Below are 13,105 nucleotides of genomic sequence, written 5' to 3'. Positions count from 1 at the left end.
GGGAACGGGGGCTCTTGAAGCCAGGTAGCTGGGGACTACGGTGTCTGCCCTTTCAATCACCTCCCCGACCCCTGCTGTCCCATTTTCCCCAGCTGGCCGCATTCCTCTCTGCTTCTCAGCAGCCGTCCTACTCCCCAGGACGAGTTTTCACTAGAGGGCCCACAATGCCAGGATTCTGATTCATCTTCCTCCCAAGAAAAGCAAAGCCAAATCAGGACCACAGATAGGAACCTAAGCACAATGGGGTGCCTGCTTGGGCTGGGTCGAAGGCTCTGCTGACCGCTGTCCTTGTCCATCACCCAATACCACCCCAAACACAACTCAACTTCCCACACCACCATGTCTCTCACTACACCTTCTGGGCCTCATTATCTCCCACAACTAGACCGCCATGCCTCACCAACCTATGTCCCTGGACCTCCTGGTGTCTGCCTCTCGGAGTCTCTGCACATCTGCTCACAGTTGAGTGGGGGAAAAAACAGCCAGAATTCAATACAACAAAGAGCGGGAGTTAGTATAGGAATGTCCATCTCATAAGGCTGAGAGCTATTTTTTCCTGTGGCTGCAAATGTCTGAAGCCAGTTATTGTTTGATTACCCTGTGCAAAACCTTGGACATACTTCTGCTATTAACGCTATAGGTATTTATCCGCTTCCACTGGCTTTTTGTACCCACTGAGCCCCTGAGCCTTGCATGTGTGTGTGGAAAAGCCTTGTAGAGAACTGCTCCTGTGAGGCAGACAGGACAGTGAGGTTGTCACCACTCAGACTTCACCTATTCAGCATTCTTTCTGATTTCTAGAACTATCCACCTCATTAGGCCTTCTTCCTATCCCCATCTCTGGTCTCTTGAGCTTAAGCTTGCGTTGTCCTGGAATCAGTGGCTTTCTAATCCCCTGCCAGGCTTTGCCAAAGCAAAAAGACAGAGGCTTTTTTTTTTTTTAAATTTGGGGTCTGTCAGGAGACAGAGGCTTTTTTGAATTCACTGTGAAGAGAAGAACCCGAACCTTAAGACACCAGACCCCTGAGAGTCTTTCTGGCTGGTTTGAGTCTCTCAAATCATGGATTAGGAGTAAAGAAAGAGGCCAGGCGCAATGGCTCATGCCTGTAATCCCAGCACTTTGGGAGGCTGAGGTGGGCGGATCACTTGAGGTCAGGAGTTTGAGACCAGCCTGGGTAATATGGCAAAACCCCATCTCTACTAAAAAATACAAAAATTAGCCAGGTATGGTGGTGAACACCTGTAATCCCAGCTACTTGGAAGGCTGAGGCATAAGAGTTGCTTGAACCTGGGAGATGGGGGTTGTAGTGAGCCAAGTTCGTGCCATCGGACTCCAGCCTGGGTGAAGGAGTGAGACCCTGTCTCCAAAAACAAACAAAAAAGGAGCAGAGAAAGACAGTGGTACAGCTAACCTGAACAAGGGAACTGGGACCGTTGGGCTGAAACAGTCTTGAGCCTGGGGTTGACTGGGTTAGAGAAGAACCGGGATGCAAGGAGCTGCCTGTGACACCTGGCCTGCCCTTTCTCAGCTGCCTCTCCTGCCCTTTCTCAGCTGCCTCCCCTGCCCTCAGAAGGAAAGGAGAGGGTTCACTTATCACGTGTGCCATAGCACCTGGTCTCAAAATCCTAAAAGCTTTCCTCGCCCTCACTGCCTTGCTCCACAAGGTCCGCTTTCCTGGGTCTTGTGCTGTGCCTTTCCTTGTCTGCCTCCTGCTGCTTCTGTAACTGCAGACCCCAGGCCCAATGGCAAGCCCTCGGCTCAGCTGCTTCTCCATTGGAATAAACTCTTGTTTCTCTATGTCGATGTTCTTCTCTGGTCTTCCTCCCTGCCTATCAAGAGCTGAATGATAACTGCCCGTTGTCCCTTACAGAAAGGAAATGTAAATGTGGGCCCTTGCCCAGGCTGACCCATCTGACTAGGGTCAGTATAATTGAGAGGAATTTGAAAGCAATGGCTTTCAAACTCCTCTGACCACAGCTTACCACAGCAGGAATACATTTTACATGGCACTCAGTACACACATGCACATATGACTAACAAAACAATACTTACCTACACTGTGAGCAACGTACTCTGCTATTTTCTATTTTACTTTATTCTATTCTCCCTATTTAAAAAATGCTGGCCATAATCCACCAAAGGACTGCAACCACAGTTTGAAAAACACCGATTTAGAGCATAGAGAATCAAGAACAGACGGCACACAAATGACCCAAGATATAATTCTGATTGTGGTCTGGATCATAAACCCGCATCACATTTTAAATGTCTATTGTCTTGGAGACAATAAGCTGTTTTATGGGGGAATGGGTGGGTGGAAAAATGGGAGCAGGGCTTCTGAAGCTGACTAATACCTGAAGAATACGGCAACGTGAGAAAGCACTGACCCGGCTGCTTTGGTAAATGGAAGAAAATCATCTCAGGGTTGCTAGGAACATGGGTAAGACCAGACTGTAGAAAGATCCCTCAAAACAAAACAGTTTGCCATTCCTTTAACAATTACTAACGTCAAGAACTTGGAATTGTGCCACGGAAGACAGAGCTTAAGATGGGGTGGAGCCCTTACCTCCACTGCTCCCTTGGGCCTAAAGCCTGGTTTCCTTATGGGTGTTGGGGCCACACAAACAAGTCTCTGTTTTCAACACAGTGACAGTGGGGAGTGGGTCATGTCCCAGACGATTTGGAACAAGGCCAGGGTCCTATGACCCTGCTGGCGTGATGGGTGAGGTCCATAAGGAAATGGGCAGAGGGTCAACTTGTCTCTTCTTTCACTGAAAAGACTGCGAGGTCTATAGTTCACGGTCACCCTACGGCTGCTGCCATCTTTCATGCCCAGAGTCAAATCCTGCATTTCTGTAATGCATATTCCCTATCCTGCCAATACCACAGATACCTTTAGGGGGTAGGGTGGGGGTTCAGAAGAATCCTTCACCAGCTATGAGGCAAGTACAGCTAGGTGGGATCCTGGAGGCTTGAGGGAGCACACTGTGGTGGCTGGTCTGGATGGTAGAGCGTTTGGTGAAGCAGGGCACGAGTCACAGGGAGGTCGTCAGGATCTGAGAGCCAAGAAGGGGTGGGTAAGAGGCTGTGGGTCTCCTGGGCACCCGGGCCACTGGCTTTTCTGGGACTCACCCACGCCCAGCTCCTGCAGCAGGCTGTGGTACTCCGGCTTGGTCTCCAGCAGTTTCACCAGATTGGTAGACTCCATCCGCTCCAGCTGCACCTCCCAGTACACATAGATCTTCTGGTTGAAAGTGACATATACGAGGCAGGGGCTGTTGTGGCCCTCTTTGCAGGCGTACAGGCCTGGAAGATGTTGGCAGGGAGACAAAGGTCAGGAAGTTTCAGTGCCGACGGTGGGGGGCAGACAGCAAGACACAGACCTCCGAGTCAGCACTTTCCATCCTCCCACTGATGTCAGGAAAAAAATTAAAGGCTATTTCTTCTCTGTTGGGAACTCAGTAAAACAAGTAAGATGGGAAAAGACCTGGCTCACTTCAGATGTAGAAAAACCATAGTAACAAAACCCGGGCAGAATAGCATCCAAAAAGGTGCTATTTGTTGCTTTTCCCATCTTAGTGATATCCCTGGAGTGATGAGGGACGGCCTTGCTCGCCCAAGGGCGAGACTAGCAAAACACGATCAGAAAGTAAAGCTTCTCTTAGGTGCCAATCCCTCCTTCCAAATGCATCCCCCAGTCACCCAGAGAGTGAGTGCTGCCTCCCAAGGCCCCTGATTTGGAACTACTGAAAATGATCTAGGAGAACTTTCTTCACAGAGACCTGGCATGCTGAGGTGGAAAAGAACTTCCTGATGTCTTCACACACCCCAGACAGATGACAGAAACTCATTCCATTCTTTAAAATATTCGGGGTGGAGATGTTACTGTCTTTTATTTCTTCTTATTTAAAATTGTCAAGATGGCAATGTAGTGACCACCCCTCACCCCCAAACAAAAGAGCTGAAGAACTCACTGGTGAATGAAGACTTACATCAGGGGATACGTCAGAAAGGGAAGTGAGGGGCAAACACTTCCCTGGCATGCCTAACACGCCTATCTAACTTAAGTGTGGTTAGAAAGGGGCCATGGGGGCGGGGGTCACCTGCACAGAAGGCACGGATATTTTCATCCACTTGGAAGCGGACGACGGTGCGGTTGTGATCAATGATATATGTCTGTCCATCCCAGGCGCAAGCAACTACCTCCTCATGCCCGTTGCCCTGAAAAAGGACAGAGACAAGGAACATAAAGGAGCTGTGGACTGGATTCTGGATGACAAACAGCGAGCTGGGGAGGAATTTCACCCATGGGTTCGGCAGTAAACGCAACTGTCAAATGAGCCACCTCACATAATGCTCATAGCCACCCTAGGAAGTAGGCAATTTCATACTGAGGAAACCCCAGCTCATAGAAATAGAGTCACTCACCCAAGGCCACTCAGCTAGGAGGCAGCAGAATCAGGATTCAAACCCAGGTCTGCCTCTTCTCCTAAACCAACAAGCATGCCTGATGGCAATATAAAGTATAGCCCCTACCTGCTGATTCAGGGGCCACAGTGATATTAAATAGAGATTCATATATGGACAAGAAAAACCTACAAAATATGCCTCTGGAGTTGGGATGAATAACACACTTCCAGGCTCTTACAGTAACTTTTCTTTGGGGCTACTACTTCTGCTGAAGTTATGGAAATGACAGACATCTAACAGCACAGTATAGCATTAAATATGGTAGAGTAAGAGGAAACAAACTTGCTTCAGATGGATTTAGACCTATCTAAAGAGACTTAAGGCCAGGCACAGTAGCTCATGCCTGTAATTCCAACACTTTGGGAGGCTAAGACGAGAGGATTGCTTGAGCCCAGGAGTTTGAAACCATATATAGTGAGATCTCATCTTTACAAAAAGTTTAGGAAAGTTAGCCCAGTGTGGTGGCACACGCCTGCAGTCCCAGCTTCTCAGGAGGCTGAGGTGACAGAATGGCTTCAGTCTAGCAGAAAAGGTTGCAGCAAACCAAGATCATGCCACTGCACTCCAGCCTAGGTGGTAGGGGGAGACCCTGTCTCAAAAAAAAAAAAAAAAAGGAAAAAAAAAAAAAAAGAGACAGAGACTAAAGATAAAGGTTGGGAGTTTCCTGGGATGTGAGAATAGCCTGATTATTCCAAATCTCATCTCTCCATGTGGAAAACGCAGGAATGCTCTGCTCTGCCAGGTTTTCCACTCACGGTGACATCCAATTTCTCCAGGGCAAAGAGCTGGTGATCCACCTGCACTGACCACAGCAGCTTGTCTGCTTCTTCCATTTCTTCCATGAGCTTCAGTGTCCCTGCCGGGGGAGAGGCAGGCTGAGTGTGGGTGGGATAGGCCCCGAGCAGACCATACAGGCATACAGCCCCCATACCCCATCCTAGCATTGCTCACCATCCAGGGTGCACAGGGCAAAGAGGCCAGAGCCACTACTCTCAGTGCCGTGGCCTGTGAGGACCAGAGGAAGAAAATGTAAAGGGCAGGGCAAGGTCAGAGCCTACGGGGAGAGGGGTGTTCTGCAGCAGCAGGGGAAGGACAGGGCTCGAAATGAGGGGAAAGCTATGGATTTCCACTTCTCCAGAACTGACGGCTACCCCTCATCTCCCTCCCTCACACCCACCACACTTTCACCTTGTTTGATGTTGCCAATTAGGTGAGTGGAGACATTCTTGTTGTGGATACGGCCAGATGTCTGGTGCAGCACCACGTCTCGGGCAGCTGGGGTCTCCCTGTGCACAGCAGGGTGGATGGATCAAGCGGGAGACCAAGTGAGCTGAGTTCTCCAGCCCTTTGTAACCCCTATCCCTGCAAGAGCTTCTGGGATTTGAATCAGCTTAGAAACCTACCACTGACCCTATCTGGCCCATGTGGCAAACAGAAAAGACAGGGATGGGGCTGCCAGATTGGAATCTCAGGACCTCTTTCAGGTGCTACAAAGTTAGAGCCCAGGATTCCCTTGGTCTTAAAGTAATCTTCCCCAGTGGGGCAAAGGTGCTTGGGCTGGGACCTAGGTGAGGCAGCTCTGCCAACTGCAGACCCATTTTACTACCATGTGGCATCTGGGAGCCCATCCTGCTTCCATGCACCCCCACACCATCCACTGGCCTGTACCCCCTTACCTACTGCCATCCGTGGGCCCTTCAGAGGCAGGAGGGGATCCAGTGTCCTGTTTCCAGGTACACAGTAGAATTGCATACGCACAGCCTGGCTGAGACACCATCAGTTCAGGAAGACCCAGTGGCCCCAGAGTCACTGAGAGGCTGTCCACCTGCACCAGGGAATGGGATTAAAGGGAGACGGAGAGAGAAGGAAGTGGGTCCCTGCAGAGAACAGCAGGGGGCAGTGGGTGTGGGGGGCTGGCGGGGGCGGGGGCAGGGCAGCAGTCCTGGGAACAGCCCTCTGGACTTCAAGGGTAGCAGCAGGAGGAAGGATTTCGAGTTTCCAGGGCTCCTGCCTGGCACCGTCCTCTCCACACAGACCACATGCTTTCCCCTGTGCATGTCCCAGCTGGGGTCTAGGTCCTGATGCGGCCACTCCACACCGACCTTCAGACTCCTCATTCTTAGCCCAACATCCCTTCTCTTTGCCTGTTACTAGCAATTTCCCCTAAGCCCCTGATTTGCAATGGTCTTTGGGTCTCTCTTGACAAGGTGACTTTTCACTTCTCCCCACCCTGGCCCTGCCCCATGACTGCTCTCCCACTGCCTCCTCCAGGAGACCTTCCTCCCAGCTCCCTGGGGCCTGGTTCCCCAGAGTCAGCTTCTTACCTGACCCTCCAGCATCCATTTCTTGAGGGACACCAGCTGCCCTGTCAGATGTTCAGGACCCTCACCTAGCTCCTCCCAGCGGAAAGCTCGCACCACACGGTCTGTGTAGCCCACCACCAGCTCACGACACCCATCTCCATCTGTGGGCATGAAAGACAAGATGGGCTCTGGAGTCCCACGAGCAGCCCCCGCTCCTCTGCTAACAGTGGCACCTTCCAGCCAGTGCGGCTTCACGCCCGATCTGCGGTGCTACTCACTTCACCCTCAGTCTGCCCCCGCCCCTGCCTGTGTTTGTGGCATCTTGCCCGTCCATTTGGTCCATCTGTTCCGCAGCTCCTATCCGCTCTCTGCCTTCATATTACTTCTCAAACACGCAACTTAAAGTGTCCCAATTCATCCCACGTATCTCCCACCACCTACAAGCCCCCTATCTGGATGGTTCCCTTGCTCGCCACTTTTTTTTTTTTTTTTTTTCACCAAATGTTACCTTCTCAGTGAGGATTTCCCTAACAACTCCATTTAAAATTGCTACCTCTACCTCGACACTCTAGCTCTTTCTGTGAATTATTTTCTCCATTGCACTTACTATTTTTTTTTTTTTTTTTGAGACAGAGTCTTTGTCACCCAGGCTGGAGTGCAGTGGCACAATCTTGGCTCACTGCAACCTCCACCTTCCGGGCTCAAGCAATTCTCCTGCCTCAGCCTCTAGAGTAGCTGGGATTACAGGCATATGCCACCACGCTCAGCTCTTTTTTTTTTTTTTTTTGAGACGGAGTCTCGCTCTGTCGCCTAGGCTGGAGTGCAGTGGCGCGATCTCGGCTTACTGCAAGCTCTGCCTCCTGGGTTCATGCCATTCTCCTGCCTCAGCCTCCCGAGGAGCTGGGACTACAGGTGCCCACCACCACGCCCGGCTAATTTTTTTTTTGTATTTTTAGTAGAGACGGGGTTTCACCGTGTTAGCCAGGATGGTCTCAGTCTCCTGACCTTGTGGTCTGCCCTCCTCGGCCTCCTAAAGTGCTGGGATTACAGGCGTGAGCCACTGTGCCCAGCCCAATTTTTGTATTTTTACTGGAGATGGGGTTTCACCATGTTGGTCAGGCTGGTCTTGAACACCTGAGCTTAAGGGATCCGCCTGCCTTAGCCTCTCAAAGTGCTGGGATTACAGGCGTGAACCACCGTGGTTGGCTGCACTTATTTTCTTTTTTTTTTTTGGAGACGGAGTCTGTTGCCTAGGCTAGAATGCAGTGGCATGATCCTGGGTCACTGCAACATCCGTCTCCCGGGTTCAAGCGATTCTCCTTCCTCAGTCTTCTGAGTAGCTGGGATAACAGGCGCCTGCCACCATGCCTGGCTACTTTTTGTATTTTTAGTAGGGACAGAGTTTCACCGTGTTGGCCAGGCTGGTCTCAAACTCCTGAACTCAAGTGATCTGCCTGCCTTGGCCTCCCAAAGTCCTGGGATTATAGGGATGAGCCATCGCGTCCAGCCGTGTACTTACTACCTTCTAATATACTACTTAATTATCTTACAAAATGTATAGTGTTTCTTTTCTTTTCCTTTTTTAAAGAGACAGGGTCCCACGCTGGAGTGGAGTGCAGTGGTGAGATCATAGCTCACTACAGCCTGGAACTCCTGGCCTCAAGTGATCCTCCCATCTCAGCCTCCCAAAGCGTTGGTGTCACAGGCGAGAGGCAGCACACCTAGCCTGTATTGTTTCTTTTCTGTCTCTTCATAATAAGGCCCAGGAGGGCAGCAATTTTTGTCTATTTATTCACTACGGCAATTCCAGTGCCTTGAGTGATGCCTGGCTTATCATGGGAGCTCAGCACATAACAAATGCATACATGAATACGGATTCTCCCTCTCACCCCAATCCCTTGGGATCTGCTCTAGTATCCACTGACTCCTACTCTCCTGGCTGCCTGCAAAGGTAGGCATGCCCACCGATGTCGCTGATCAGCATGACCTTGGTGTTGGCGGGGATGTGCTGCTTGAAGACTGGACGCTGCTCCTCTCCGATTAGTGTCTCGTGGTGCCCAGAAGCATCCAACACCTTGGCAGGTGTCAGGTCAAACAAATGAAACCAGCCTTCAGCACTCACTGCCACCAACAGGTTCTAGGACAAACAGAGGTATAGTAGAGATGGACTGGGGAGGGAGTTTTGGAAACAAGCCTGATAATCGGATCACAGAGGTCAGAGCTGAAGCCTTTAACCTTCAACTGATTTCCACTGTGAGCTAAGAGTCAAGGAAGGTCCCCTATAGTTCTTACCTTTCCTTTATTACATACGTCTCCAACCCCAACGCAAGTCAGCTGTAAGAGAGAAAGGGAGGCTCAGGGAGACGCTAAGGGAGACCAGTACTCCCTGATCTCTGTGAAGCAGGAGGAGCAGGCAGGTTTTCGAATCACCATCGCTCACTGAAGACTTTCGCCATATGAACCATGGTGATGGTCTTTATTAACGGCGTTACTGTGCTGTAGGTTTGGTTTACCCAGACAGCAACATGAAGACCTGAGGCGGTTAAGACAACCTGCACTTAAAATAAAATAGAAACTCTGTATTTAATAGAGCTAGGCTATCACATTTCTAGACTTATTCAAATTATTGCCCCCATTTTTGACTATACTTTAAGATTAAGCAACCTTAGGCAACTTCCATAAAGTGTCAAGGAGTACTCCACGACACAAAAACACCCCAGCCCACGCACGCGTGTGTGAGGACAGATGGGAGCACTAGCTGGGGGCTGCCCTCCCTGAATCAAATTGGCTGCAAGTCAGTGGCTGGGCCCAGTAGCTAGGGAGTCAGGACACATGGGTGAGCACCTGTGTGGGGCTCACCCTAGGCGGTCCCCGGACAGAAGGGATCCCTTCCCCCCTCCAGGCCCAGGGAAGTGAATACTGACCATTCCCTGGCAGGAACAGGAGAGCCATGGCCGACTGTCATCATTTTTATACACAGACACCTTCCCGCTGGTGTCTCCCACCACCAGTTCATTTAACTTCAAATGGAGAGAGAAGAAAGCGTTAGGATGGGACTCTGCTGAACCTCTTCAAGCTCTTCTCTACTTAGCCTAGCCAAGGGTAATCACGAGACCTCAACTTGTATCTTCATCTACTTTATTAAAAGTCTGGCCAGGTGCAATGACTCACACTTGTAATCCCACTACTTTGGGCGGTGGAGGTGGGTGGATCACTTGAGGCCAAGAGTTAGAGACCAGCCTGGGCAACATGGCAAGATCCCATTTCTACAAAAAAATTTAAAAATTTGCCAGGTGAGGCCAGGTGCAGTGGCTCATGCCTATAATCCCAGCACTTTGGGAGGTGGAGGCGGGTGGATTGGTTGAGCTCAGGAATTCGAGACCAGCCTAGCCAACATGGTGAAACCTTGTCTCTACAAAAAATATAAAAATTACCCAGGCATGGTGGTGCATGCCTGTGGTCCCAACTACTCGGGAGGCCGAGGCAGGAGAATTGCTTGAGCCTGGGAGGTAGAGGTTGCAGTGAGTGAGCAAGACTGCACCACTGTACTCTAGCCTGGGTGACAGAGTGAGACCCTGTCTCTCAAGAAAAAAAAAAAGAAAAAAAAAAAGGCCAGGCACGGTGGCTCATGCCTGTAATCCCAGCACTTTGGAAGGCCAAGGCGGGCGGATCACGAGGTCAGGAGATTGAGACCATCCTAGCTAACACAGTGAAACCCTGTTTCTATTAAAACTACAAAAAATTAGCCGGGCATGGTGGCAGGGGCCTGTGGTCCCAGCTACTCGGGAGGCTGAGGCAGGAGAATGGTGTGAACCCGGGAGGCAGAGCTTGCAGTGAGCCAAGACTGTACCACTGCATTCCAGCCTGGGCGACAGAGTGAGACTCTGTCTCAAAAAAAAAAAAAAAAAAAAAAAAAAAAAAGGCTGGGTGCGGTGGCTCACGCCGATAATCCCAGCACTTTGGGAGGCCGAGGCGGGTGGATCACATGAGGTCAGGAGTTCGAGACCAGCCTGGCCAACATGGTAAAACCCCGTTTGTACTAAAAATACAAAAATTAGCTGAGCGTGGTGGTACACACCTGTAATCCCAGCTACTCGGGAGGCTGAGGCAGGAGAATTGCCTGAACCCAGGAGGTGGAGGTTGCAGTGAGCCGAGATCGCGCCACTGCACTCCAGCCTGATGACAGGGCGAGACTCTGTCTCAAAAAAAAAAAAAAATTATCCAGGTGTGGTGGTGCACACCTGCAGCTCCAGCTACTCAGGAGGCTGAGGAAGGAGGATCACTTGAGCTCAGGAACCTGAAGCTGCAGTGAGCCACGATCGTGCCATTGCAGTCCAGCCTGGGTGACAAAACAAGACCCTGTCTCAAAAAACAAAACAAAACAATCTTTTGAGGCCAACACAACCATAGTTTCCCAGTTCTTTATTTCCATTTAGGGGTGTGTGTGTTAGGGGGCAGGAGAGGTTACAGGAATTGAGGCTACACACAATCTATGGCCCACCCCAGAAAAGTATGCCACCTGAACAGCTCTAGGTTACACATGCCTGACTTTGGCTCTTTGAATTTGCCCATTACAAATGGGACATGTTTTGAAAACAGCCCAAGATGGTGGAGTTTTGGAGAATCTAACTTCAGACCTCATGTTTAATCAGGGGCCAAATAAAAAGACAATGTGAACTCTTGGGGCCTTTCCTCCTCTAGCAAGGCCTTTTGATCTTGAGGTGTATGTCGGAACCACAAAGGATGGTGGGGCCTGAGGGGGCAGAGCCTGAAGGGGTTGCTCCCCACTCTGGGCCTCCAGTGCCCTCAAGTGATGGCTAAGCTCTAGAGAAGGGAGGTCCCTGTATGGAGCCTCTCCACCATTTGTATCTGGGTAGCTGCCCTTTACAGGGGCTCACGACGTTAACCAAGTGGCTTCAAACCCCACTTCTGCAAATTGCTTTATGATCTCCTCTTGGGGGTACAGCCAACATCCCCTTCCTCTTCCCAGAATACATTGAACTAATACTCTCAAGAAATTTAGTTCTAAAGGCAACAGAGATAAACAGGTGAACAGTAAGGAAAAGTTAGAAACAAATTGGAATTTATTTGAATCTTTGATTTCTGGCTGGGCGCAGTGGCTCACGCCTGTAATCCCAGCTACTTTTGGGAGGCCAAGGCAGGCCAAGGTTCGCTTGAACCTGGGAGGCAGAGGTTGCAGTGAGCCGAGATTGTGTCACTGCACTCCAGCCTGGACAATAAGAGTGAAACTCTGTCTCAAAAAAAAAGAAAAAAAAATTTTTATTTTTTAATTGTTATAATTGTTATGGGACTTCCTGGTGAGAATATCAGATCACAGAAGCATAAAACTGGTTTTTTTAAAATCAAACCTTCTATTACTTGGTGTTTCTTATTTCTTTTCTTTCTGTTTTTTTGTTGTTTGTTTGAGACAGGGTCTCACTCTGTTGCCCAAGCTGGAGTACCGTAGTGTGATCATGGCTCACTGCAGCCTCAACTTCCTAGGCTCAAGTAATCCTCTCGCCTCAGTCTCCTGAGTAGCCGGGACTACAAGCATGCACCACCACACCTGGCTAATTTTTTCTATTTTTTTGTAAAGACGGAGTCTCCCTGTGTTGCCCAGGCTGGTCTCAAACTCCTAGGCTCAAATGATCCTTCCATCTCAGCCTCCCAAAGTGCTGAGATTACAGGCGTGAGCCATCACACCCGGCCAGTGCCTACATTGTTCTAAGTGTTGAGAATATAGCAGTGGAAAAAACAGATTAAAACATTCCTATCCCTATGGAGCTTATAGTAATGGAGCTTACAACTCAGGTGAAAAAAAATGGTAGTATATCTAACATTGTAGAAGTGAGTGTGTAATAGTGTAATTCTTTTAGATAAGTACAATCTCAAAAAAGCTGGTGCTATAAACCTATAAAAAAAGGGAATGCTTTTAAACAAAGAAGGCAATCAGATAAAATGGAAAATAATGTATATCTGAAGGTGTTTTGTTAATTTACTGTTTAAAAGTGTGGCCTGGTGAGGTTGCTTACACCTGTAATTCCAGCACTTTGGGACACTGAGGCCAGTGTACTGCTTGAAGCCAGAGGTTTGAGAACAGGCTGGTTAACACAGTGAGACCTCATCTCTACAAAACTTTAAAAAAAATTAGCCAGACATGGTGGCAGGCACCTGTAGTCCCAGCTACGCAGGAGGTTGGGGCAGTAGGATCATTTGAGCCCAGGAGTTCAAGGCTGCAGTGAGCTACGATTGCACCACTGCACTCCAGCCTGGGCAACAGAGTGAGACCCTGTCTCTATAAAAAACAAAAAAATTTTAAAAATTCCTCCTC

At 49.6% G+C, this 13,105-nt stretch overlaps 1 protein-coding gene across 11 annotated transcripts in view; it reads right to left on the bottom strand.

Moving 5' to 3' along the window:
* Nucleotides 1-13,105, bottom strand: part of ITFG2 (integrin alpha FG-GAP repeat containing 2) — a 29,526-nt gene that overhangs the window by 15,088 nt on the left and 1,333 nt on the right. For 8 of the 11 annotated variants that reach the window (XM_063593293.1, XM_055095257.2, XM_034935172.3 and 5 more), the window contains exons 2-11: nt 9,699-9,794; nt 9,067-9,108; nt 8,740-8,911; nt 6,796-6,935; nt 6,148-6,296; nt 5,660-5,757; nt 5,423-5,476; nt 5,227-5,327; nt 4,105-4,222; nt 3,134-3,307 (exon numbers count right to left, since the gene is read on the bottom strand). In XM_063593293.1, the coding sequence (XP_063449363.1) occupies nt 3,134-3,307; nt 4,105-4,222; nt 5,227-5,327; nt 5,423-5,476; nt 5,660-5,757; nt 6,148-6,296; nt 6,796-6,935; nt 8,740-8,911; nt 9,067-9,108; nt 9,699-9,794 (1,144 nt within the window). Of the gene's footprint in view, nt 1-2,080; nt 3,058-3,133; nt 3,308-4,104; nt 4,223-5,226; nt 5,328-5,422; nt 5,477-5,659; nt 5,758-6,147; nt 6,297-6,795; nt 6,936-8,739; nt 8,912-9,066; nt 9,109-9,698; nt 9,795-13,105 lie in introns of those variants that run through there. The other 3 variants (XR_010108882.1, XR_612098.4, XM_003820350.5) reach the window with 2 other exon arrangements.

This window comes from Pan paniscus, chromosome 10, assembly GCF_029289425.2.
Source record: "Pan paniscus chromosome 10, NHGRI_mPanPan1-v2.0_pri, whole genome shotgun sequence".
NCBI classification, from domain to species: domain Eukaryota; kingdom Metazoa; phylum Chordata; class Mammalia; order Primates; family Hominidae; genus Pan; species Pan paniscus.
The sequence above is the reverse complement of the archived record's forward strand: the minus strand, read 5'-3'. Positions and strand labels throughout refer to the sequence as shown.